Genomic DNA, 26,167 nt, shown 5'->3' with positions numbered 1-26,167 from the left:
TGTCCATAATTTTGCCCAACTGGTTGAGACATATGCATGATCTCTAGCTGCAGGATAGTGCGAACGAAATGCTTGCGCAGGTGTACGGGCAGAACATTGATGCTGTATCCAACATTGATCAGATGAGATTGGAATTCAAACATATGCATGTGATATTCATGCCAATCCAAAAAAGCGCATGCATGCATGCAATATGTCAGTTGAATCCTTGTGGCAGTACCACTACTCGTCTTTTGACTGCTTAGTAATTTGGGTGCCACATGCATCGGGTTCACAGATTTGCAGTGAAATGCTGCATCAAGGAAATATGATGGATAATAAAGCTAGGCACATGAATTGGCACATGAATACATGTACGTACTGGGCATGATTGGCACATGAATTAATTAACAATAAAAAAATCTGGTGGGGCTTAATATGGTGGGGCTTAATATATATAAGTCTTTTCACTTATATATGGTGGGGCTTAAGCTAGGCACATGAATTAATTAACAATAAATAAATATGATCCCGATAATAAAGCTAGGCCAATGATTGAATACGTGTACGTACTGGGCATTGACACAAAGTTAAAGAGGTTCGTGTACATTAAATTCATAATTTCAGACAAAGTACTAAAGCAATATTGAAGCTGTCCTAAGTTTTGATGGATCTTTATGGAGGCATGTGCATGCTGCGAAGCTAGTTGCATCTGCTATGTAAATAAAATCCATGGGATAAAACCATGGATGTATTATTAAAAACGTTTTCACCTACTCATCAAGGAAAAAACTAAGGCAATGATAGAGCAAACCTTTGCTTAAACAAGAAATGACCGGATTGAGGAAGTCAAAAGCAATTCAGAAATGGGTACAATACAAAATGAGAAAATTAGGATGGTTCCAGTCCTGTTAAGTAGCTGCTAGTTACATAGTTGAAAATTAAAACTAAGTAGTAAATAACATTACATAACCACAGCAGCCAAAAGAGGTTTCTAACACTAATATGATATGAAATTCACCTATGTACTATCAAGTAATATGCTACAACAAAAGCAAAAGTCCAAAACACACAGAGTAATGTGCGTGAACGTCTTATTTCAGCTTCACGTACAACAGCAACCAACTCCTTCAGTAACTCCTCATTTCTATTGGACAGTACTAAATTTATCTCATCTGCTCTTCTACGCAACTCAATAATGATGTTTTCAAAGTCGTTGATTAGTTTCTTCAGCTCTTTCTCCTTACTTAATACTTCATTGTGAGTTTCTTCACGATCCAATGCCATGTATTCATCATCCTCTACCCACTTGAAATACTTACAATATGAAATTCCCTGTGAATGAATATAGATTTTTTGCAAAAAAGTTATATGCATGTAATATTATTGAATTTAACTAAAAATGAATATAGTTACCTCTTTGTTGTACTTTGCACAACTTAGGAAGGCTCGACCTGGATTTTTTTTTGTATTTGAGTATCTCATTGGGGCTTCAATCTCACAAAAGCATAATGGATGACCCGGAGTTCGTTTGCCAAAAGAGGTAGAGGACGTCGTTGTGGATGATGACATATTCTTATATTAATTCTAAGCTTCAGAAAAATTTGGGCAAAAAAATACAACACTGATTAATTGAGAAAGGAATGAAACACTGATTAATTGAGAAAGGAATGACTCCCCCTCAAAAGAGTAATCATACCTATGTATGTCAAAAATAGATGAATATGTGCTCATTTTGGTCATTCGGTTTCAAGTTTACAAGTTTTCAGGGCATTCATTTGAATGTCCTATTTAGTTCACAATGTCAATCAGGTCCGTATATAAGCTTCTTATATATTAGCTGAAATTCACTATCTTAGTATTCTTAACCGTCTTAACAGTTAAAATGAACTAAATAGGACATTCAAATGAATCAGTGGTATTTCTCTGGAACATCACAATGAACGAGTGAAAAGAGAACTATTGTAATTTGGGCATTTCCATTTTCGGGTTAGGGTTTTCAATTTCCAATTTGGGCATTTCCATTTTCAGGTTAGGGTTTCAGATTTCCAATTTGGGCATTTCCATTTTCGGGTTAGGGTTTCCAATTTGGAATTTGGGCATTTCCATTTTCGGCTTAGGGTTTCCAATTTCCAATTTGGGCATTTTCATTTTCGGCTTAGGGTTTTCAATTTCCAAAATCGGTTACAATTTCTATGCATGTATATTTTGGGCATTCGGCATTTCCAAATCTATTGTAACTGATTCACTACAAAAATAAGAGAACTATTTCAAAAGAGTTCGAATATGAGAAAAACTCAAGGGAAGAGTAACCTCTCTTCGTGGCTGCCGAAAGTGAGTGTCGAATCTGTTCCGTAGCTGCCGAAGGTGAGTGTCGAATCTGTTCCGTGGCTGCCGAAGGTGAGTGCTGCAGGTTTGACCCAGAAATTTTAAAACAAAGAGAAATGCCGGTTTTAGAAGAGATAAGAAGGAGATGATTTGGTTCTTACCTGCAGGAGAAATGCTGGTTGCTATCTTCTTACTCTGAAGCCCTAATCTCATTTGAAGGGGGAAAGAACTTTAGAGCCAATTCTGAAGGCATTCGGTTGCCGATTTTACGAACGCCTATTGAAGACCTGCTGCGCACCATTTTATTAATATCCACGTGGGACCCGTGTAAGCGCCGTGTCCCCAACGGCGTGTGCAGTATTTTTTTTTAACTATCAGTAGAAAATTAGTAAATCTATTGTAAGTCACTTCCCGAAAATAGTAAATACTATGCAATTAAGACCGAAATGATAGGTAGCCGCTAGTACTATTGAGTCTTGAGTCCGTGTTCCAGTACGTCCTGACATCTATCTGCTATTCATTCAACGAAGATAGAAGATTCTTCTCTCTATCTCTCTATCTCTCAATAGACTAGGTATTACTTAAGTACACTCTGGATCACTTGATAACTCATTATTTATCAGGCATGCATGCACGACGGTTGCGAATTTATTAAACAGTAGAAAAAACAAAATCAGGCCAGTGGGAGGAAGAAATTTCAGTAGAGCTGCTTATCATAATTTAAGCAACCTCCCAATCTCCGCACATTATTTTTTTTTTAATTTTTAATATTTTTTTTTAAATTTATTTATTTTTAAATTAATTCAATTTTTCTATTCATGATTCATATATCAAATATTTAATATAAGAAAAAAAAATTAAAATTAAAATTAATATAGTGTAAAAATTGTATAAATAATAAGAGATTGTGTAAATTTTTTACATAATTTTAGGATTTAGTTTGAGGGAGTAAGAAAACGAAGAGTTAATAAGACTACGTTTACATGTAAGGTCATCTCAGATCATCCAAATTAATTAATAATATTTTGTAAATATCATTAAAAATGTTTGTAAATGTAAACAAATTGAGATATGTATTTTAATATATAAAGTAAGTTGAAATAAATTAATTAATTTTTTTATAAAAAGTTAAAAAAATAATAAGTCATATTGGTTTGAAATAGATTAAAGTTATCTTGAAATCCAAGCATGTAAATACAGTCATGTATGTCCCACAAGGTTTTAACCTTTTGTTTTTTGAAAAAAAAAAATGCACTACTTATAAATACAGTCATGTCTTCTTATAGGGAGTTCTAGTAAAATATAGCTGACCAGTACTACTGCTCACTGCTGTTCTGCAAGCGGAATTCTAGAAAAATACAAAATAGAACTACTTATAAAGTGGCAAGGCGAGTAATCCACTGATCCAAGTGGGTTGGCCTCCACGTACCCCACCCCTTCATCCACTTGTGACGTTTTGACCAAATGACATCTCTTTCTCAACGTCTTGTAATGCATGCTCAAGAAAATGACACAAACAACTAATGATGCTCAGGAACGAACAAAAAGATTGACTCACTGATCCATGCTTGAATGCACGCTGGCTTCAAGGGCCAAGAACAGGGCACATGTGCCATAATCTTACACCATCCTTTCCATTATTATTCTAATTTCCTTTCTTTTGGAAGAAAGGGTTTTCCTTCTTTATTTTATATATATATATATATATATATATATTTATGTTTATGAGAAAATAGGAAAGTCCAGGCTAGCTAAGTTGAAATAAAGATACTGATCCGGATGATGAAGGCCAGAGACTGATTACTATAACGTACTACTGTTTGTGCAGTTATTTTCATATTCTTGGTGTGGTCTCCGGTAATATGGATGAAGAGTAGGGACTCCCTCCAAATATAAAGGCGTCTGCATTTCGATCAAGCGAGAGACCTACACAGGCATCTCCTATGTTATATGTATTATTACCAGTAACAGTACTAGCTAGGTATTTAAGCTTTCATAATGACCCAGAGATAGAGATAGATCTAAATGGGAGGAAGCACCACTTACTGCTCGGCGAAAAGCAAACATCTCTTCTTGGCCGGATTGCATTGATATAATACCAGACGGGGTACCTCCTGAGCTCACATTGCCTTCTGCTAAAACATCTCTGCGAAGTTTCCCGCCTTCTATCTCTGTTTCAAACTGGAAACTGGAAGCATAGTACACTAACTCAGAATCACAGAGACATAATACAGCTCAGACCACCAATTACCTATAGAATTTTATTTTCTGAGCCAAGCACTATAAATTCATTTGTAAATGACAAGGATTACAAACATTGAAAACGAATTAGTTCTTCTAGTATTCAATGGTCCATTGAGAAACAGAATCTTTCCTAGTGATGGCATGCCAGTTTGGATCACATTTCATTTTGCAACGAAGGAAAGAAAGAAAGAAGAAAAGAAAATGAATCAAACCTTCAATTAATATAAGAACAACGCTCACCTCTCCAAATCAAAAAGTGTACCCTCTTCAGTACCTTGAAATAATTCATCAATTGAAGAAGCTGCTAAACAAAATAGGCAGCAGTGATGATTGTATAACTCATCAATGAGTGTGATAAACCGCCGTGCCTGTAAAGTGTACAATCAATGTTCTTTAAATGAGGAAAAAATATATGTGAAGCGTGGAAATTTCACCATCTTTCAATATACCTCAGGCGAACATTATTCTGTCTACAGAAAAAATTTCTTTTCATAACTTTTGGCTGGTTAAAATCAATCAAGGTGAACATGTCACAGAGACACAAATAATCCTAACAGAACTGACAGTACCTTGTCACGGATTTGCATGCTCATATTCGGAATATCAGATATGAAGACGGTATGATAATTCTCTGCTACTGCAATATAATCTGCTGCACCTACCTGAAGACAATTAACAAGGTCAAGACATAAATCTCAAGCTGAAGAGAGCTCAGACATGGGAAAGAATAATACCGGCTGACCACAGAGATATTCAAATGTGAACCTTGCCACTCCCTCACAGCAATTAGGAACCTCCAATGTTCTGTGATCTAAAAAACATGCATGTCTTTAAACTGCATAACAAAAAAATTTCCAAGTAATAATACTAGACTAATGAGTACCTGCCAAACATCACAGGAATAGTATCTGTATAAATTTGTCCTCCCAAATGGTTGGTGACTTCACACCATATTTTCTCAAACTTATTTACAGCAATGCTATTTAGGGGCCAGAAGTAATGAGCCTGCATGTTCATGCAATTCAATTTTCAACCATCAGAACAAAACATTAACACACAAATATGCAAATTGTGTTCGTGTAAAATTTATTTTGGGGGCATAAGTTTGCTAGTATATAATGTATATAATGATGAGTTATTGGTGCATATGCAACATATTCATGAAAAAAATGATGACTACTTATCCCAATAGCTTAAGCTGATGAACAGTGGTAGATTTGGAGAGATTTGGATAGTGTTTTGAGATGAGATGAGTTGAGATTAAAGTTGAAAGTTGAATAAAATATTGTTAAAATATTATTTTTTCATATTATTATTGTTTTGGAATTTGAAAATGTTGAATTGTTTATTGTATTTTGTGTGGGAATTTGGCAAAGTTGTAATGATGAGATGAGATGAAATATTTTTTGTATCCAAACTAATCATTTATATATATCTTAACAGACTAAAACAACAGCAATGATAATGGCACATTAACAAGAGCTAATATTAGCAACTAATATAGGACTTGTGTGTAGATGAGCAGCTATAAAAGAGCCAATGTTAGCAACTAATATATCCAATGAGAAATGAAAAAGGAATCAACAACTGTTGACGAGAGATGGGAGAGATGACTAAGATGGTAAGAGTTTTTTGGTATTTTAATGAGAAATCGAAAGAGAAATACAATCTAAATGGCAGATAATAATGAATAAGAAAAGTACTTGTGGATTAAAAAAAAAAACCTTGAGAGTCTGGAGCACCAACATAAAAACAATTTTGTGATGAATCTGTTAAGAGACCCTGATTTTGGATAAATTTAAAAACACAATTTTATTCATCAAGAAATATCAAAACCAAGCTCTATTCACAGTAGTCCTAAATTTAGAATTGCATAGGGTTTTTTTTTTTTTTTTTCTCTTCTCTTCTCGATATGCCGGAATTGCAAGCACCAATCTATACCTATGGTAGTATGAAAGAAAAAGCATTGATAAGAAGTTCAAAAATTTTGCTAATTTTATTGTAGAGTTCTCTGTAGTCGAGGAAATATCTATTTTTCTCACTGTCTTCCCTTTGAAGACTCTAGTTGCTTTCGTTCTTCCAGAATATTACAAGTCATGGCTCCATACTTGTGCTCAGAAAAAGAAAATAGTAATAACGAAGACTACTAATATCTCACCTGATCAATAGATCTTTGTGCTATAAGACGGCGATAATCAATCTCACTTCCTATCAGAACAATCTCACAATGCTTCTCCAATTTGGCTACAAATTTAAGGAATATCTCCCTCTGCATACCATCCTGCATGAAAAATAAGATGTTAAAAGGAAATAAACTTAGGACTAAACACCTTCCAGGGTAAATAAAACAGTGAAAAACAAACAAACAAACTCCAGAAACTCTGCACACTGTAGGAGGTGATGTCTGCAACAGTCAAGCAAGTTCTATGACACAATTTGAAGCTATCTTAGCAAAAGATTTCAAACTTAAAACACCTTCATCACTTCTCAATCAAGAAAACACAGAAATGGCCGAAACTGAAATGCGAAGATAAATAGAAACATATATGAATTCACATGCATGTTATTACCCAGGAAAAAGGCAGGAAATAGGTCGGCTTTTTCAGTGATGCAAGTTAGAGCCACACCTGATTTAAGTCATTTGGTGCTCGGTTACTGGTGGCCACAAGAACAGTTCCAGTGCTCAACAATCTGCTCATAATTCCAGATAAGGCCACAATGGCAAATACATCAACAGTCTGAAATACAAAGCAAGAAATCTAAGTCAATAATGAGCTGAACAGTCATCGAGCTGGTTCATTTATCAACATGTACTTGCCCCTGTGAGTATTCTCCTATCAACAGAATGTGAAGAAATTGCTAAATCTGAATACGGAAAGTTGGGTGGAAAAGAGATGCAACTAGATCGTTCAAAAATGAAGATAACTAGTTCAATGTCCACCTTCCAGCATATAAAAAGAAAAAAAAAAAAAAAATCCACTGCATCATATAAAATTGCTAGGAGGGCAAATGCATTTCACTCAACAAAATAATGGGCATTTTGTTTACTCTCTTCCGGGGAAAAAGGAAAAAGCACCCCTTGACTAGTTTACCATCATCAAATGTACACAAGATTCAAAATTGTATAAATAAATTGCCTGTCTCCCCATTGAACACGGAACGAAGGCCCAATAGACCTTTTGAATTACAATCCCAAGAGATTAAACTAACAGCAAAGTATAACAGTAGAGAAAATTCAAAATAGTGATGCCAAGATATCAATAAGAAAAAATTCTCTCAATTTATATTATGCCAAACCTGTATTTCATCAAAGCAAAGAATGCTAGCTCCTCTTTGATCTGATCGCTGGTCAATGAGAAACTTGTCTGCTACAGCGGGGAGAATATTTTTCATCTGTATGTCTTGCTTGTATCTTTCTTCTGCAGCCAACCATTCCTTAACTTTTGTATCAAACGGAAGATTCATAATCCAACTAGAAACGCTAGACTGCAAAGACTTTTCCTCCACCTGGCTCTTCCATATCTTATGCATATGTTCATTAATTTTAAGCATAGCCTGAGCATAAAAAAATAAAAATCAAATATAACTTACTCCATGTGTGTTCAAGAATGCTATAGTCAGATGCCATATCTTCAATAGACCATATAGAATACAGGAATGATGATCATCATACTTGGACCAGCTGTAGTGAAAACATAACCAAAAGCTCACCTCATGAAAGTGATACCTTCTTCGATGTTTAATAATTCCATCAGTGGCACTATAAAACATATCCATAAGCATTGTCTTCCCTACAAAAACATAATAGTTACTTCAGTTAATTGTATTACTTTCAGTAAACCACTTTGACACAAGTTAAATGGACAGAGAAACTTGAAATGACTGTGAAGGCAAGAGGCTTATATCCACAGCAACATATTTTGCAGGGAAGAATGATGGAATAATACATTGGGAGATGCAGTCAAATGAGAAACCAAAAGCATTTTTTGCTGGCAAGTACAGGCTTTAAAGAAAAGTATTGACTCTAAAGATGAATAAAAATTATTAGCATAATACCGCTTCCAACATTGCCATATATATATAGTCCTTTTGGGGCAGGAGGAGCAGTTGGACGGCGACCAACAAGAGAATCTAGCTTCTTCTCTCGGTTGAGATATGAAACCCATTTCCCCACTCCCGATTCTACATTTTCAGTTTTTTTCCTGAGTCAAGAGAAAGTTCTTAAATACGGAGATGAATAAAAAAATAACAGCATACGTTTAATAATGCACAGACAATATATCCCACTACCACTACCATTCATTGTGGCTAGCCCAGTTGTATGGTTTACGGTTTTACCAAACACCCCATTAGACATTTTGACGTGCCTGGTCAATTAGGTGCAAGGTGAAGTTCATAGGAAAGAGCAATCACTGAAGTATTAATTAGTCCAAAAACATTTCAAGATAGGAATTTCACACAAGAAATGTGCCTCACCTGAACATCCATCTTTCAACAAATTTACTTCGATGCTTGTTAACTGAATCCCACATGCCTCCCTGCTGCTTCAACTCAGCTTCCTCCATCAAGAGTTTTCGACGCTCATCCTCCCTGCCCTTCTCCCAATTAGCCAGGTTTACCTGTAAATTCCCCAGGGAAGATGCAGAATTATTCAGAGTGTAAATGCATATGGTTTCCAAAGAGAAACTGAGATGTCTAACGTATTAAAATGCCAGAATTCTGAACCATACATGATATTCCTCCATGTCCTTTTCATACTGGTCCAGCCTCCCAAGTAACTTCTCTAATTCCATCGCAACTGTTTCCTGGTCAGGATCATGTTGTAGCTTCCCTTGTTGAACTTGATTCCGGTACTGTGTGAGTAGTCCTGAAAGAGAAGATTTCATACGTACGAACAGGAAGATGGCATCAAGAAGGTGAAGTTGAATCAACGAACCAGAAACTCATTGCCTTTATTTTTTAGCTCTTATTCGATCTTTTTTTTTTTTTTTTTGGGGGGGGGGGGTACTGCTGTAATGCATGAGGCACGGTTAGATATGCTATATTCCACATAGTCTACCAAGGAAACCCACATGCCATAATTACAATTTCATGTTTGACACATCATATTTTGTAAGCCTGGGGCTTCTAGTTGGGAAAAATCTAAAAAGCCTTTGGCGTCTCCACATGAACTATTTCAACCAAGTCAGGGCGCAATTGGGTGGGGCCTACAATGATTTCTCTCATACTCGCCAGAAATACCCAAATTTTCCATGTATCATAACATTATTCATTCTTCTATATACAGTCAATTTTTCATTTTTAAGGCCAGATAAGACCACATTCTGTAGTTAGCAAACAGGTCTCGGCGCTGTAATGTTCGCATTTCAACCCTCAGCCTCAAGTTTTTATCACAGAAAACTTCGATTAGACACGGAAGAAGAGAAGATGAAATAGAAATTTTACCCACAGAGAGAGAGAGTAATTAAGTCCTGACACAATAAAAAAAATTATGCAGCAGAAAATTCAAAACCAGCAAAGACATATAATTCCATTTTTCTTCATGAGATCCCTCTTAAAGTATCAGATGTTATGTAAAAAGGAGATAAATCGAGCAGGCATGATATGAGATTAAGTGGACATACATTACAACATACTGATACTATGATGTTCTATACACATATATACATACAGAAACATATATACCTACATAGGTGGGTGTGTGCAGAGAGAGAGAGAGAGGACCTGATGGCTTAAGAGAAGATATATAGGACGGATCAGAGGAGGGGCGAACCGCATTGATGCGGGACTTCAAGGTTCGAGGAGCTAACTCTAACGAGAAAAAAGACGAAGCGATCAAAGAGGTTCTTCTCATTTTTCTCAATTCGTTCAGCGTCTCGCTCTGTTATCCAATGATTTCGGAGACAGAGCAACTCCGGCTCGGAATCATCTCAGTTTGATGCCTTCTGGTTTCCCAGCGAGGCCGCCGGTGAGAATATAAAGGAAAAAAAAAGTGTATCGAGAGGTAGATGGTCATTGACGTGGACAATGTATTAGCCGACCAAGTGGAAAGAACTGAAAGTTTACGACGTGGACAGAAAATATCACGCAGGATCAGAGCATGCCGAGGTCGTCGTTGAATCCGACGGACGCAGTTGCCCATCACTCCACGGAGGACTGCGCCATTTTTATCGACGACTAGGATCGTGACACGATGATAAGAGAAGGATGATGATCGACAGTAATGTATTTTAGAGGTACGTATTACAATTTATAAAATCTACCAACTAAAATAAATTTATAATTTTTTATATATAATTATTGACATAAATATTAATTAAGAGGTGAGACTGAAATATGAAAACATACAGCGAATTAATTGAATAGTGTTATATATACTTACACTTTTATTTGCAAGACTCATTTAGTTAGTTTTATTTTAAATTTTAAATTTTAAATTTTAAATTTCATGATTTTCAATATATCAATTACTGACATGAGGAGAAGTAAATTTTTTGTAAGTATTTTTTAAGTACATTTAGTATTTTTTTAAAAAATAATATCCAAATAAAAATAGAAGAAATAACAGTTGCAATTGTAAATACATAAATGTCATATAATTATTTTTAAAAAAATTAATAAATACAAGCTTTAAATGAAAAAAATTGATGTAAATCTTAGAGTGTAATATTGTATTAAAAAAAAACAACTACACAACGTTTATATACTCCATTATTATATATAGCATTACTCAATTTTATGAGTGTAAAATCATTGAACATAGTGTTCTCAAAATACTCTTGGATCTTTGTGTTGAATCACATAAATCTATATATCTTTCTTTTTATTTATTATTTAATTTAATGTGAGCATATGAGCATCGTATTAGAGCAGCATCATTTTGAGCCATTTATGTTAGCCTTTGACTCCCAAAAAATTGTTTCTTAGTACGTCAACCATAATAGGTCACCAGTGACATGAAATTGGTAAAATTGTTGTAGTAAAATCACCATGCAAGCAGGCTGGGTATGGTATAATTAAATACATTGTGCTAAGTTAAAGGCTGTATTGTCGATAACATTTATATGAGTGTTAATTCAAAACCTCTGTCTCTCATTTTTATAGCTTCATGCAACTTGTCGAGATCACTACTTTGAATTCATCAACAGCCAGCCACTAGTATCTCTTTTACGTGGCTAACAGAGTTCAATTCAACTCTTAGCTCAGATATTCATGAATACACAACAGGATGATACATCCAACAAGAATAAACTAAATTGCAGAAGTGGGTGGAGAAAGAGGTGCACTTGTTCGAGTGCATGCACATGCCAATAGAAAATCATTGTTCTTGGGGTGGTAGTTTCGGACCTTAGGAGGGCACCAAACAAAAAAAAAAAAAAAATAAGAAGTTTAGGAATGTTGATTCGTAAAGTTGTTGGAAATCACGTAGTGTCAGCAAACGTGCCTTCCCAAACCATACATATTCTAGCACTTCAAAAGCCTCATAGCCTGCTCGGTAAAGCTTAGGGAAGAGGTGGGAGGGGGCTCAGAGAATTCACGTGAGAGAGAGATTTGATTGGATCATTTTTTCCTGAAAAGGGTACACTGTGGGTGTTCAAGATGAAAGACTGCAAACTTTCACGTGGTTCCCCACAGGGTGTTCTGAAATGAACTCAAAGAAGTGATTCATCTGTGAATTCCATCCACTGGTTCAAACATCAGAAAATCAACAAGCTGAGGGAAGTCTTCTAATCTTATGGTAAACTGAAAAAGAAAAAAAGAAAAAAAAAAGGTACATAGCTTGACATAATACATGGTTTAGCAGTATGATAATTGTATACAGGTACCCTGTAAAAGGATTCGTTCGTATATCAATTTACTTCAGAACATGCAGAAAGTACCGGGTTTCCAGTCTCTTGGAAACTTGTCCTTGCCTAGATCTCTAAACAGTACCGCTTTATGACAAAAGCAAAGAAGAAAAACCACGAAAAGGCAGAATAAAGCGTAGAACATGCAGATAGAACCGGGTTTCCAGGCTCTTGGAAACTTGTCCTTTACTAGTTCTCTTAACAGTACCACTTCCAACTTTGCAACTGCAAGCAGAGAAGAAAAGCCACAGAGGTAGGAGATAAAACCTGACTGAAATCAAAGGCTTACCTAGAATGGCAAAACGACCAATGCTCGTTTTTCAGAAACCTAGGGTATGGGTGGAAGAGAGTGATAGCATGTGCTGGGATTTAGCCATTGCTAATGAACAGGAGCTTGCATGTATCAAATTCAAGTACCTCTCATCCGGTTATCAAAGTCACACCAACAGGTCAAGCACATTGCTGAATAAAAAGAGAGGCAAGCCTTAAAGATTGCAATTCCAGAGAGATTATAGTACCAAGATCATTCTTTCTTATTTCAGAGAGATGTTTTTCTCCCTTCCATTCAAACTTCCAGATAAATGTTATGATATCAGACGAATTGTACATAAGAGCCTAAAATGTGGGCTTTCATGCGATGTACATGCAAGCAGATGCTAAATCGTAATCGCATCAAAAAACAAATCAACTGGCAAAAAGAAACAACTATGAATGAATAAGCATACTGAAAAAATTATAAGAACGAGCTCGTACACAAACATAATTCAGAAAGAAGAAGAAAAAAAACACTGAAAACATAGGGCTTTTGAGATTCTTACACAACTAAGCTACAAGAATGGCCCTAAGCCTTAGATCGAATCTCAAATTCATAAACATTGCTAAAGAAGGCAACCCAAGCTAGCAGACCAAAAGCCCAAATTCATTCCTTTCTTCTTATTTCCATATTTTTCTTTTCCTTCAATTAAAATTGCTAGAACTCTTAATTAGCCTAATCCTGCGATTCGTTCTTCCTTCCCAATCCGTCTCCTTCCCTTTCTTCCAACAACCTTCCAGACTCCTCATCGGCCAGCGCAGCCTTCTTCTGCGCCTCCGCCGCCTTCAGAGCCTGCAGTTTCGAGTGGTTGTAATAAGCAACGCCCAAGAACGCAAGGAAATACCCAAACAAATTAATGGGTGTCACTGTGTCCTTAATGACGGACCACGAAAATGCGATCAACAACCAGTCCTTTACCACACCGGCCACATTCATGGTCAAAGCCGAAGTCTTTCCCACCAGCAAAAACACCGCGAGATTCAGGGCGAATGCACACAAAGAATTGGTCCCGAAGATCACGAAATCGAAATGGAAGCTAGAGGACTCCTTCAACACCGGGTACTCAACGAAGATCCACGGCAGGAAGAGGAAAACAAAGCAGCAGGGCGCGACGTAGTACAAGGAGGTAATGGGGTTCAGGCTAATTCCTTTGGAGGCGAGTAAGATTTGGATCATGACGAGCCTGGTGGCCTCGAAAGCCACGGCACCCAATTGGAGAAAGACGCCCCAGGAGTCGAATCTGGCTTCACCGTAGGCGGCGATGGCAACGCCGAGGGAGATGGAGAGCATGTTGGCCATGGTGTTGGACTTGAAGGGATCTTTCTTGAAGAGGATGCCGATGGAGTAGACGGCGACGGGCATGAGAGCCTTCAGCATTTGGATGAAGGAGACGGAGAGGTAGATGTAGGCGGAGTTGGAGAGCCAGAGGGAGAGGGCGTAGAGGGCGCCGATGGGGACAACGGAGGAGATATAGAGCTCGCGGGACATGGTGACAGGCTCGACGAGGCGGAGGACGCGGACGAGTAGGAATGCGAGGGAGGAGCAGAAGGCCATGTGGATCATGGTGAGGGAGATTGGGTAGGGCCAGTTGTACATCTTCTTGTCGAGGATGTACTTGTTGTAGACGATAACCGTGAAGCTGAGGGCGATCCAGATCAAGACGTATGCGTAGGCCAGAAACGCCTTCCTGACGACGCTGTCGCTAAGAGTACCGCCCCTGCCCATTGTCGCAGTTACTCTTGCTCGCGCTGCGCTGTGGTGGGGGGGTGGGTTGAATTGGAGAGTTGTTCACTTGTTTGGGTCTTGGGTGTTCGGAGGGGTGGGGATTGGAACTCGGGGAGTTTAAAAAACTGAAACTGCAGCGAAAGAGGTATAGTGCAAGACAGAGACCAGAAGCCAATGAAGAGTTCGTTGTGGCATGAGATTCTAAAAGCTTTCATGTCTCCTTTGGCGTATAAATTTGGAAGAGAAGTGACGTAGCAGAAATCTTGTAAAAATAAATTTACTAATTAACGTAGTTTTACATATTTATTTTATAATAAAATAATTTTATAATTTATTAAACATTTCTCAATTGGGAAGTTCTCACCTTTTTTTTTCTTTTTTTTTTTTTTTTTTTTTCAAAAATGAAAATTTATAAAACAAAGATAATTCTATGATTTTGCAAACATAAATACATTATATCAATAAGTGAAAAGTATATAAAAAATATATTAACATATTTATAAATTAATATAACTTAATAAAATATAATAATAATAAAATTCCAAGAGAATTTCGAGCTGTTATTTCAATTATTTGTGGATAAATTAATAGCATCCGTGGCTTTGTTTTGTGTTGTACAGAGTTTGACTTGGTAACCATAATAATATATTAATTATATATATATTGATTAATTTTCCATTTGTTTTTTTTTTTTATTATTTTAAGTAGCAGTAGGTGCGTAATTGCAAGTTCGGTAGCGTTACGACGCGAAAAAATGTTTATCCATTTAATTTATAAAGCTATCCATATCTTGTATTTATTTATTTATTTTAATTCAAAGCTCTGTTTATTTGGTCCACCATGAGAACCAGTCCATTTGAACCACCGAATTTATTATTGATTATTATTCCTAATTATATTTTTGAGTAATATTATTATTTATTTTTATTTTTATAAATTTTGGTCATGATGACTCGTATTTCATGCAGATAAAATCCAAGGCGAAAAATGTCATTTCTTAATTATTTTTGTTAATCATATGGGGCATTAAATTAAAAAGTTAAAACCCTTACAAGGATCCATTGCAAAGTTTAGAAAACACCACTGTAAATATACATGCAATTTTGAAATGAAATCATGAATAATTATTCATTTTCCAAAAGAGTCTCTTTTAATATTCTTGTTCTTATTTTCTAAAAAGAAAAATATAGTTGCAAGCATAATTATGCACTAATCTGTACACTAATATAATGTGATTGGTTAAAAAATAAATTTTATTGAAAACAGTATTAATTTAAATTTTAAATATGAATAAATCAGTATTGATATATAAATTAGTGCGCGACTGTACTTGTATGTAACAAAACTCTTTCTAAAATGTCAATGAATCCTTCATAGATATTTTCAATGAAGGATTCGTCCTATGTTTTCCATTTTGTGTCACGTATTTTATGGGAATTCATTTAGGCATATAGGGTGGATATTGGTATGAACACGCAAAATTAAATTATTACTCATAAAACGACCGACATGCATTTATCTACAGTAATATGAATTAATACCGAGAAATTTTAACTAATCCTTTTAATAAATACCCAAAATATGCATTAATTTTTTGAAATATAATTTCGAATCATTTTTAGAAACACGATAATCAAAATATCATATATTCGACACTAAATAAATATCATAAATTTTAAGTAAAATTGAGAAGATTTTTTCTTTAATTGTTTTATGTAAATTAATTATAAAATCTTAATAGTTCAATTCTATTTCATTAGCCCAATAAAGTAAAGAGTTTTTTTCTTTTTTCTTTTTTAAATCCATTCATATGACCCTCCGGTAAAGTTCTGGGTTATCTCGCGCTCCAAGAAGAAAGTCATGGATGTGGGACCGAACCACAGGTGTTAGGTTGTTTTGTTAAGGATGTCGGTGGCACAGGCGATCATTTTCCTACAACGCTGATCCCTAAGAAACTCTAAGCTAATTCCATGATATTAACATATTAGAATAAAAGTTAATAAGAAGCAAAGGTTGATTGGATTCTTGATATAAAAAAAAAAAAAAAAAAAAAAAATCAAAATATATGCAAACTGTTTACACTGAAAATTTTCTAATAAGGGTTAATGAGAATGAAGAACGAAGAGTGAATGATGTAATTTTAATGTGGAGCAAGGAACAACGCTCCACACAGACACAGTCTTGCTCAGTCCCATAAAGTTTCTCACGCTGTCCCCCTCTTTTTGTCTCTCTCGCCACCATCATCTTCCTCGTCTCATTACCCTTTTTGTTGCAATATTGGTGGACCTGGAGGTACCTTCTAATGATATTTCGACCAAAAAAAAAAAAACACTTTGAAGCTCTTTCACTCTCAACTGGAGCTGGTAGGCCGGGTTGGATATATTTGATCAAGCTCAAAAAGTTTAAACGCTAAAGTCAACAACTACGACCATCCCACCAATCGCTACTTTTACATGAAAAATAAAACGAGTAAATAAATAAATTGCTAGAGTTTGCATCCAAAAAGGGACTGAGTGTAAATAAAAATCAGATCAGGACTCTAATCTTTCCCACCCTGTGAAAAATTATGTTCTATACATGAATAAAACACCCACAAGACAAGGACAAAATGCAAAAGATTGTCAAGAAAAAATTGAAATGTGAGTGTATATGTGATTCATGCTAGTCAATTTCATTATGTATGATGTAATCAGTAACTAGTCATACTGAACCTCAATCTCACTTGGGGATGTCAAGGGTGAGTGAAGCAATGAACAGCTACTTTTAGAACCAAAACTAGTGGTTGTGGAAGCAGCAGCAGAAGAAGATACAGATATATACACTCCACCAGTAGGTCGAGTTTCAGGCAACTTAATCAGGGGCTCGTTTGGGTTCAGAAGGATCTGCACCACTTTTCTCATCTTAGGTCGGAACATAGAATCTGGGTGCAAACATGCAAGCCCTAAAATTAGAGTCCTCTTCACTTCGTCATCATCAAATTCACCTTCAAGCTTTCTGTCAGCAACCTCGAGCATCTCATCTTTCCCATATGAATTCCACACATAATCTACTAAACTAGTTTCGCCCCTGATACTCTTTGATCTTCTCCCACATACAACTTCTAGTACCACCATGCCAAAGCTATACACGTCCTATACTGGGGTAGCCTTCCCCGTGTAGCCTGCTTCTGGGGCCAAGTATCCTGGAGTTCCTGCTAACACGGTTGTTACAGAAGCATCGTTTTCAAGCAATCTTGCGAGCCCAAAATCACCTAAATGAGCATTATAATCAGAATCCAACATCACATTGTTTGGCTTAACGTCTCGATGAACAACAGGGTTGCCACACTCTTCGTGCAGGTATAGTAATGCCGATGCCAGCCCTTTTAATATATTGTACCTCGTTTTCCAGTCGAGAAACGCTATTCCGATGAAATGGTCCAGGCTACCATTCGGCATATACTCGTACACTAAGAGGAGATGCTCCCGCTTATGGCACCAACCTTGGAGTTGCACTAAGTTCTTGTGTCTAAGACGCCCTATTGTGCATATCTCTGCCATGTACTCCCTTTCACCTGCATTTAAAAGTTTTTATTATGAACGAAAGGTGAGCACAAGATGGTGATGAAAAAAATTTAGGAATCAATAGGGAAAGAATATTACAGAAACTTTGGGGCACGAATTAAGTTTGGTTGGCAATTCAGGAGTCATATTTTATTAGTATAGTTCTCTGCAGTTTTTGGAAGTCGTGATTTTAAGGAAAATAGAGGAGAAACGGTTATGATTCCAGAATCTGAGGATTATCGCATACTTAAACAAAAATGGCGCTTCTTTCAATTTGACTGGTGATAAACTTATTATGAACGAAAGGTGAGCACAAGATGGTGATGAAAAAAATTTAGTAATCAATAGGGAAAGAATATTACAGAAACTTTGGGGCACGAATTAAGTTTGGTTGGCAAATCAGGATTCATATTTTATTAGTATAGTTCTTTGCAGTTTTAGGAAGTCGTGATTGTAAGGAAAATAGAGGAGAAACGGTTATGATTCCAGACTGTGAGGATTATCGCATACTTAAACAAATAAGAGGATGATCGATCAAGGAGTCCGAGATAAGAGCCATAGCTATCAGGTGGTGAGGGACAATTATCTGGTGCGAACACAAAAGCCATTCCATCACCGGAGCCCGTTGAATTCGGAAGGCGGAAATCCTTACAGTGAAGGTGGTTGAGATATTGGCCGGCCAAGCAAGCAAAGGGTGGGAGTACAGAACCCGACCAACATTGTTTAGCGGTAGAGGTTTTGAGGTTGAACTGCCTTTGCCTTGCTGTGGATCCGGCGTTATGCTCAAGTATCCATCGCTTGCAGTCACAGAACCCATGCAGATAAGCTGCACAGTGTTGCAACTTTCTTGGTTGAATGAAGTGAAGGAGAAACTTACTGGTTCGACGGGGTAGCCTAAACATGCTTGAATGATAAACGTACAGAGATACAAGCGCAAAAGCAAAAGCAAAAGCATGCTTTGCTGATGGACACAGCATTAAGCAAAAAGCCCATTCTTTGACGTATAGGTATAGTTTGGGAATACGGCAAAAATACAGCAACTGGCATTTATTTGTCAAAAGCTTACGAATAATGGAATTTGGGTTCAGTGAACATTCAAAGATCTATTTGAAGCTTATATTTTGTCCATTCTAGAAACAATAGATGAATTTGAGATTTGAAAGGCCTTTTGTCGCTTTGTATTTTTTAAGGGGCCAGCCGGCAAACAGGTGGCTTATTTTACCTATACGGCCAATAAAATGGACAAAGTAAATTATTCTCGAACACAACAACAACCACGCCACACATATTTGATTACAATTTACGTCTGCTAATTAAATATATTAATTGACCATTAGATGGTACTTATATAACCGTAGCCTACAAATTCTACCGAGAAAACCATTTTACCTTTTATTTTTTTTATACTTTTAAATATTTTTTTAGAAAATATTACAACATCATTAAAAAAAAACCTCCTTAATAATTATATATATATATATATATATATAAAAGGCACCCCATCCAGACCATCGGGACAAACCCTCGGTGGGTTTAGGCGTTTCCCTCTATTTCAAGTTCCACAAATTAAAAAGAAAGAAGAAGCTCTGATTAGTACATAATACGAAAAATCAAGGCCAAAAATCAAAATGCAACTCCACGGCAAAGTCCTAATAGAATAATAGTGTAAGACCTAATTCCTCGCGTGCTGAACCACTAGCAACAAGTTTTTCTTCAAAAGCTACATTTTAACTTCTCAAGTGTACACCAGATCTGAGCAACTGCTATTTCTCAAACCCCAATTGTTTCATATTAGTTCGACATTATGGTTCTGCCCCCTACATTTTCCAAGTAAGATGCGCCGTTGTGGATATGCCAACCAAAGCGACCTCCACCCACTTATGATGGCACTACAAACAACAAATTTAGAAAAAACAAATTGTTAAAAGTATGATCCATACCAAAATATAATAGTATCTGCAAAATCCACGAAGCCAAATGAACTAACAGCCGTAAAGAGCTCAACTACAATCAACATACATTTAACAAATAAGCTAATTATGTTTTACCCATCCAAAAGCTTTTAAGACGCAAATACTACCATAAAATTAGAAATAGCATTAAAAAAAAAAAATTAGAAATAGCATTTAGAAAAAAAAAAAAAGGAACACATTATATCTACTCATCCACAGAAAATAAGGATGTTAGTGAAAACAATTGGAACCCATAGCTAGAGAGAACAGGAAAGCCATGTGAAAGGTAATGTTATACAAAGGGTGGGATTTTGATTAATAAGATAAAACTGTAATATGACACCAAACTTTCAAAACTGATTGATCTGGATCCTCTAAAATTCTTACCCGAATTCTAAAACTTAGATCAGAAACAGAAAGTGTGTGAGCAATACAATGTTTATTGATTGTTTAATGTTGCCAAGAGAATGAACAACTAACATGCGTGATCCTCCTGCTGGGAAGTTTCAGTGTCTTGTATCAGATATTAACAGACTTTGGTGCAATGCTAAGTGGACTATACAGTATGTTAAGCAAGAATTGAATGGTGTTGCCCATCAACTAGCACAGACAGCAGTGAATTTAGATCATGAACTTTTGGATATTGACTGTATTGCTGATTGTATTAAACCTCTTGTAATGGCTGAATGCCATATTTCAGATTAATATGATTGACTTTTCTCTGATTTCAAACAAAAAAAAAAGAGAGAGAGAGAATGAACAACTAAATGTTGTAAACCCATTCGCTACGTTTCTCTCCCTCACACCATAAGTAGGCCTTGGAATCCGAACAGAAATTATAGGTGATCTCAATCCCCGAATCTAGAAAACTCAAAAACAACATGATAAGACTTTTGACAAACCAAAACACATAATTTTCAATATATCCAATTCAAATGGTCAAATAGGTCCCAATTTCTCCTAACCAAATAAATAATATGAGTTTTAATCAAATTGTTCAAGGATAGATGGCATCGCTACCACATGGACTCAAGAGAACTTACTGTATGTAGAGGTATCAATCTGCTCAGGAAGTTCCTTTATATCCACCTCAAACCTCATTTGAACCTGCAATTATGCAAAGAACAAAAGTAAATCAAACTGCCAATAAATTGAGAAACAAAACATTAAAATTAAAAGGGAAATTTGAATATTGATCCTTACTTTTTAACTCGAAATAAAAGGTCCATGAACTAATTTTTTTTCTTTTAAAAGTTAAGGACTTTTTTACAAGTAAAAAGGGCACCACTAGCTAAGGACCTCTAAAAAGATGAAAGAGGTCCTTCTGTCAGTCTCCCTTCCAGAATATTGACAAAATGACTTTTTTCTTACATAAGTACAACATTGACAAAATGTTGCAGTGTGATGCCACCGAAACAGTGGTTGCCATGTGGCATACCACTTGTCAAAAGTTAAAAATTAAACATATAAATCACTAAATAAAAATGCACCAGATTTAAAAAGAAAACCAGCGGGATAGGGTCCTCTCCTACAGCAGTGCTGCAGTGGGAGGGAGATGTCCCTCCGGACAACCACTGCCTCAGGGGTATGCCTCATTACCATTTCTGTCAGGGTCGTGCAAAGTACCCTGACAGAAGGTAAAAGGTCCTTAACTCGGACCAATTTTTTGGTAGATAGAGATTTTTTTTACCAAGTGAAAACCCAATGGAAGGAAATTTTAATAAAACTTAATTGCATACATTATTGAGAACCTCCGAATCGGAAGCAGATGAAACGAATGTAATTGCAAGCCCTTTGGTTCCAAACCGACCAGCTCTACCAACCTGTTAGCAGTCAAAAACATCAGGAATAACGACACAACCTATATTAAATGCAGGAAAATTTAATCAGAACATACCCTGTGGAGATAAGTGTCTGCAGAATCTGGCATGTCATAATTAATGACAATGTTAACACGTTCAATATCAATCCCCCTACCAACCAAGTCTGTGGCCACAAGAATCCTCGACTGCCCCTCCTTAAAATTCTTGTAGCGTGTCAACCTGCAAATTGCATACCAATCACAATAATTTCAGTGTCCCACATTTTAATAAAAACATGTGTTTTGCAACTATTCGTCATTGGGTAGCAGTATCTGGAACAGACTGAAATTTAAAAAATAAATAAATAAATCAATCAATCAATCAATCCAGCTGAATTCTTGAATGATTCACGAATTTTCCAACCAAACCAATGTCAAGCTAACAGAAGGAATAGCATATGGAACTACACAAGAACCCAAGATTACAATTTCAAGCACAAAAACTATATCAAGTGGAATAACTACCTACCTTTCTTGATAAAACATATAAACCAAGCAACACAAAACTTAGGATTATAAATCATGCACGTACAATTGAATGCGGTTTGTATTACTGTCAAGAAAGCTGGATTTTAAAAACATATAATGATAGAAGTCAACTCCTCCCCAAATAGAGATATAATGCAATATCAAGACACAAGCATACAACATATACACTACATCTATAGTTTTGCCAGGATGATATCCCTTCATATACACAGAATACCAATAAATTCAAATATACAACTCGGAATTTTTTTTTGGCAAGTAAAATATACAAGTCAAAAAAAGATAGAATAAGCTGTATAACATATGGGCATATATACACAGTACAACATATAACAATAAACAATCAAATTGATAAAAAAACCAATAACAAATTAAAGTCAAAAGTATTTTGACAGGCATACAAGTTGCCTCCAATACAAACCTTTCCTCTTGGGACATGCCAGAATGGATGCATATAGAGGGGAAATTGCACTCCTTAAGTAGCTTGTTAAGCTCAGCTGCTCTGTTGACACTTTTGACAAAGATAACAACTTGATTAAAGTCCAATGCATCAAGGAGGTCATTCAACTTGCGGTTTTTCTCCGACTCGCTCAATTTGATGTAGTGCTGCAATTTAAATTGTAATAGGTAAGATAAATCCACAGAGACTACCAAATAAAACTAACAATCATCTCAGAAGGATATAATACCTGAACAAGACCATGAAGGGTTAACTTTGCCTCGTCGTCGACATAAATTTCCATTGGCTGAAAGGAACAAATGGCACAGTAAATCATATTAGGGCCTTTCCTCAAGCTATTGGAATCCAGAACGAAATTAATGATGGATGCACATCCCCCGTATCAAGATCCTGCTCCATCTGCTTCTCCCCCGCACGTACATTTTAAGCCATGCCAATCGCACAGAAATGTATCATACAGTTGACAGCACAACCCAGGTAGACAACTACCCTCCCCATCTCCCTTCTCTTGTTTCAATAACTTAACTTGAAGTAAAAACACACACCCAACACCTAAGGTAAGCAAGTAAAAGGAGTGAAACAAGTGAAGGAAAATCAGAAGTTCAGGTCAGTTAAACACCAATCTCGCACAATTATTGGGCGGACAAAAAGCTTCACCCTACTAAACCTCCCAAAAAAAATGACTGGATACATAGTGAAAATACAACCCCAAGTGCAAGCTAACAGTGATGGAAGCACCAGATTTTCATAAAATAGACTTCTAAATTCAAGTAGTACTGGCCATAGAACATTACTTCTTGCATAAATCTCTTGCAAACTGGGCGGATTTCTTTGCTGAGTGTTGCAGAGAACATCATAACTTGCTTATCATGAGGAGTCATCTTGAAAATCTCCTGCACATCTCTCCTCATGTCTGCAGAACATATAAAGCATATGATGACTACAGCTATACAAAAACTTGACACTGAAACAGTATGTTAATAATTAAAGGAAGGGGGGTCAACCATACCAAGTGATTCAAGCATCTTGTCACATTCATCAAGAATAAAATGCCTCACATTCTTCAAAGAAAGGTCCTTATCTCTTGCCAATGCCAATATTCTTCCAGGTGTTCCAACAACAATGTGGGGGCATTCGTTTTTCAGCAAATCCTTGTGAACTTTGATATTGACACCACCATAGAAGACAGCCACCTTGAGATCGGGTAAGTACGTACTGAATCTCTCGAACTCGTGACAAATCTACAGAACAAATGGGTACAAACAAATGAGGGACCACGATGACCCAAAAAGCTTTACAATGTTTTTTTTTTTTTTTTTTGATAAGTAAAAATATTTTAAAAAAAAAAAGCTTTACAATGTAAGGCCAGCATATTTAAAATTATGAGCTATGTAACAATGAAAGATCTTTTTTATGACGGGGGAACCACCCCACGGCAGAGCCCTTAGGACTCACCCATGGAACAGTAACACTGAAAGATCTTGAATATACCTGGTATGCTAACTCCCTTGTATGACACAGCACAATTGCAGAAACTTGTCCTGCAACAGGTTCAATCTGCTGCAATGTTGAAAGAACAAAAACAGCGGTTTTCCCCATCCCAGACTTAGCTTGGCAAATGACATCCATGCCCAGGATGGCTTGAGGGATGCATTCGTGTTGCACTGATGAACCAAAGAAAATCGGATCGAAGGAACCATTGGTAAGTAAAATATAATCCCTCAGATCCTTTAATCCAAAGGATTACCAGACTCACATAAGTTCTCCGAAATCAACTTTATAACAATAGAATATTACCTGAAAATATCATGACATCAACAAATTAATAAAAAATAAAAATAAAAATAAAAACTATCCAGAAGAAGGTTCCAAAGGCTAAAAATTTTTAAACAGCGCAAAAGCCATTATATTTTAGAAATTTGTAATTATTTTAGATTCAATAAAATACACACAAAACCAATCTTTATTGAACGCCAAATTAAAATGACCCAGTGAGCTACAATTTTTGCCAAAACATAAAGGCACGCATTTCATTTTGACCTAAGAAATTCACAAGGGTAAAACGACCATAGCAAGGACCACATAACATATTTCTACATCAAAGAAAGGATATGATTTATAAATGTGCAATAGGAAAAGAACATCTAAAAAAATATTAAAACTAGCTACGCATATTTAGATATAATGCTAACCATTCCAAATTTCTAAAAAAATAAAATAAAATTGTGGGCTGGTTACAAAAATGATATAGCTTCACAAATAAAAATCGTTTTTTTTTTTTTTTATAGGTGCTTCAAAAATAAAAATGGTAAGAAAATGAGTTAATAGTTTGCCTTCAGAAGGATGCTCAAATCCCGAGTCCACAATAGCTCGAAGAAGCTCTGGCTTCAAAAGGAAGTCCCTGAATCCTGAACTGTGAATTCCTACATAGCCCCTACACAACAAACAGAACGGAATAATGGTATTAATAAACATACATGGAACATAATTACAATGGGAGCATCTCACGGGTACAATCCATAGAACCAGAAAAATGCTGAGAAAATCATCAATCCATCATGAAAAGCGCCGAAGTAAGTGGTTAGACAGGTACTCAACAATGTATAAATGAACAGTTTGGTTTATGCTACTCATGTTTAAACTTCTCCATAGTAATATGCAAGAATCAAATCTTTAGACTAAGTAGTTCGTTCGTTTCCGGTTTTCCCTATAAAACTGGAATAGACCAAAATCAAAATGCTTGTATTTAGATGTATCGGCTTGTATACTTCCTGTGTAATTAGGCTATGCCTATTTACTTGTCTTAATAAAACTTCTTATTACTTTAAAAAAAATCCAAAATCAAAATGAGAGTTCCAAGGACTAATCTACTCACTTCTTGGCGCCTTCGCCGTTAACTTTGACCGCGGAAGTTGGGGCATGGGCTTCTTCGTCGTCGTAGTCAACAAGCTCTTCCTCGTACCCATCGTTCTCCCTGGTTTCTCCCATATTCTACATAAACAAACACAGAGATCAGTAATTAGGGTTCCGAAACTTGAAATAAGAGGGAAAAGGGAAAATGAGATAGGGTATTTCAGAATTAAATTGAATCCAGAGTTTGAAAGAGGAAATAGGGATTTGAAGATGAAGTTTTAAGGAGAAAATGAAAGCTTAGGGTTTAAGGAGGATAAGATCGTAATTACCCCTGAAGCTGTGAATAAGTTGAAAAAATATGGCTAGGGTTAGGGTTTGTAGAGTCTGCAAAGGAAAACGGTTAGCGGAAAAATAATCAACTTTGGGGGAAAGAGATTTCGAGAGAGCGGAGAACTCGACGATGGCTCAGAGTGCTACTGATTCCAACAGTATCTGATAGGGTTCGGAGAGTGGTGTTGGTGCCGGTTTATATATTCACGACTAACACCATATTGCCGTGAATGCCCTAAGATAA

At 36.2% G+C, this 26,167-nt stretch overlaps 4 protein-coding genes across 9 annotated transcripts; all 4 read right to left on the bottom strand.

Moving 5' to 3' along the window:
• Window positions 1-799: 799 nt before the first annotated feature.
• On the bottom strand, window positions 800-10,545 carry LOC122318967 (putative ATPase N2B). Of its 6 annotated transcripts, none has more exons than XR_006244960.1 (17): window positions 10,276-10,544; window positions 9,282-9,418; window positions 9,028-9,170; window positions 8,608-8,753; window positions 8,263-8,342; window positions 7,849-8,106; window positions 7,179-7,289; window positions 6,710-6,832; window positions 5,435-5,556; window positions 5,286-5,355; window positions 5,121-5,213; window positions 4,792-4,919; window positions 4,354-4,495; window positions 2,469-2,594; window positions 2,293-2,386; window positions 1,396-1,571; window positions 800-1,314 (listed from the first exon to the last, which is right to left on the bottom strand). XR_006244960.1 is itself a non-coding variant. In XM_043136770.1 (14 exons), the coding sequence occupies exons 1-14, from the start codon at window positions 10,403-10,405 to the stop codon at window positions 4,111-4,113; spliced, it is 1,806 nt and encodes a 601-aa protein (XP_042992704.1). In that variant the 5' UTR covers window positions 10,406-10,542; the 3' UTR covers window positions 3,503-4,110. The 6 variants fall into 6 exon arrangements, 1 of the variants encoding a protein (XP_042992704.1); XR_006244959.1 differs by having other exon boundaries at window positions 1,396-1,566; XR_006244962.1 differs by having other exon boundaries at window positions 1,396-2,386; window positions 4,826-4,919; window positions 10,276-10,545.
• A 2,542-nt stretch (window positions 10,546-13,087) lies between these two features.
• LOC122317769 (probable sugar phosphate/phosphate translocator At5g25400) lies at window positions 13,088-14,647 on the bottom strand. Its single transcript, XM_043134762.1, has one exon. It carries the CDS (start codon window positions 14,434-14,436, stop codon window positions 13,387-13,389), a length of 1,050 nt encoding a protein of 349 aa, XP_042990696.1. The 5' UTR covers window positions 14,437-14,647; the 3' UTR covers window positions 13,088-13,386.
• A 2,920-nt stretch (window positions 14,648-17,567) lies between these two features.
• LOC122318654 (probable L-type lectin-domain containing receptor kinase S.7) lies at window positions 17,568-18,795 on the bottom strand. Its single transcript, XM_043136212.1, has 2 exons — window positions 18,489-18,795; window positions 17,568-17,989 (listed from the first exon to the last, which is right to left on the bottom strand). The coding sequence occupies exons 1-2, from the start codon at window positions 18,793-18,795 to the stop codon at window positions 17,568-17,570; spliced, it is 729 nt and encodes a 242-aa protein (XP_042992146.1).
• Window positions 18,796-19,489: 694 nt separating this feature from the next.
• LOC122319149 (DEAD-box ATP-dependent RNA helicase 15) lies at window positions 19,490-26,140 on the bottom strand. Its single transcript, XM_043137089.1, has 12 exons — window positions 25,923-26,140; window positions 25,616-25,731; window positions 25,074-25,174; window positions 24,232-24,404; window positions 23,750-23,981; window positions 23,535-23,653; window positions 22,970-23,026; window positions 22,702-22,886; window positions 21,828-21,972; window positions 21,670-21,753; window positions 20,974-21,037; window positions 19,490-19,867 (listed from the first exon to the last, which is right to left on the bottom strand). Exons 2-12 carry the CDS (start codon window positions 25,726-25,728, stop codon window positions 19,857-19,859), a joined length of 1,284 nt encoding a protein of 427 aa, XP_042993023.1. The 5' UTR covers window positions 25,729-25,731; window positions 25,923-26,140; the 3' UTR covers window positions 19,490-19,856.
• Window positions 26,141-26,167: the final 27 nt, after the last annotated feature.

Source organism: Carya illinoinensis, chromosome 8, assembly GCF_018687715.1.
Source record: "Carya illinoinensis cultivar Pawnee chromosome 8, C.illinoinensisPawnee_v1, whole genome shotgun sequence".
Taxonomy (NCBI): domain Eukaryota; kingdom Viridiplantae; phylum Streptophyta; class Magnoliopsida; order Fagales; family Juglandaceae; genus Carya; species Carya illinoinensis.
Note: the sequence above shows the minus strand (reverse complement) of the source record. Positions and strands in the feature narration are given on the sequence as shown.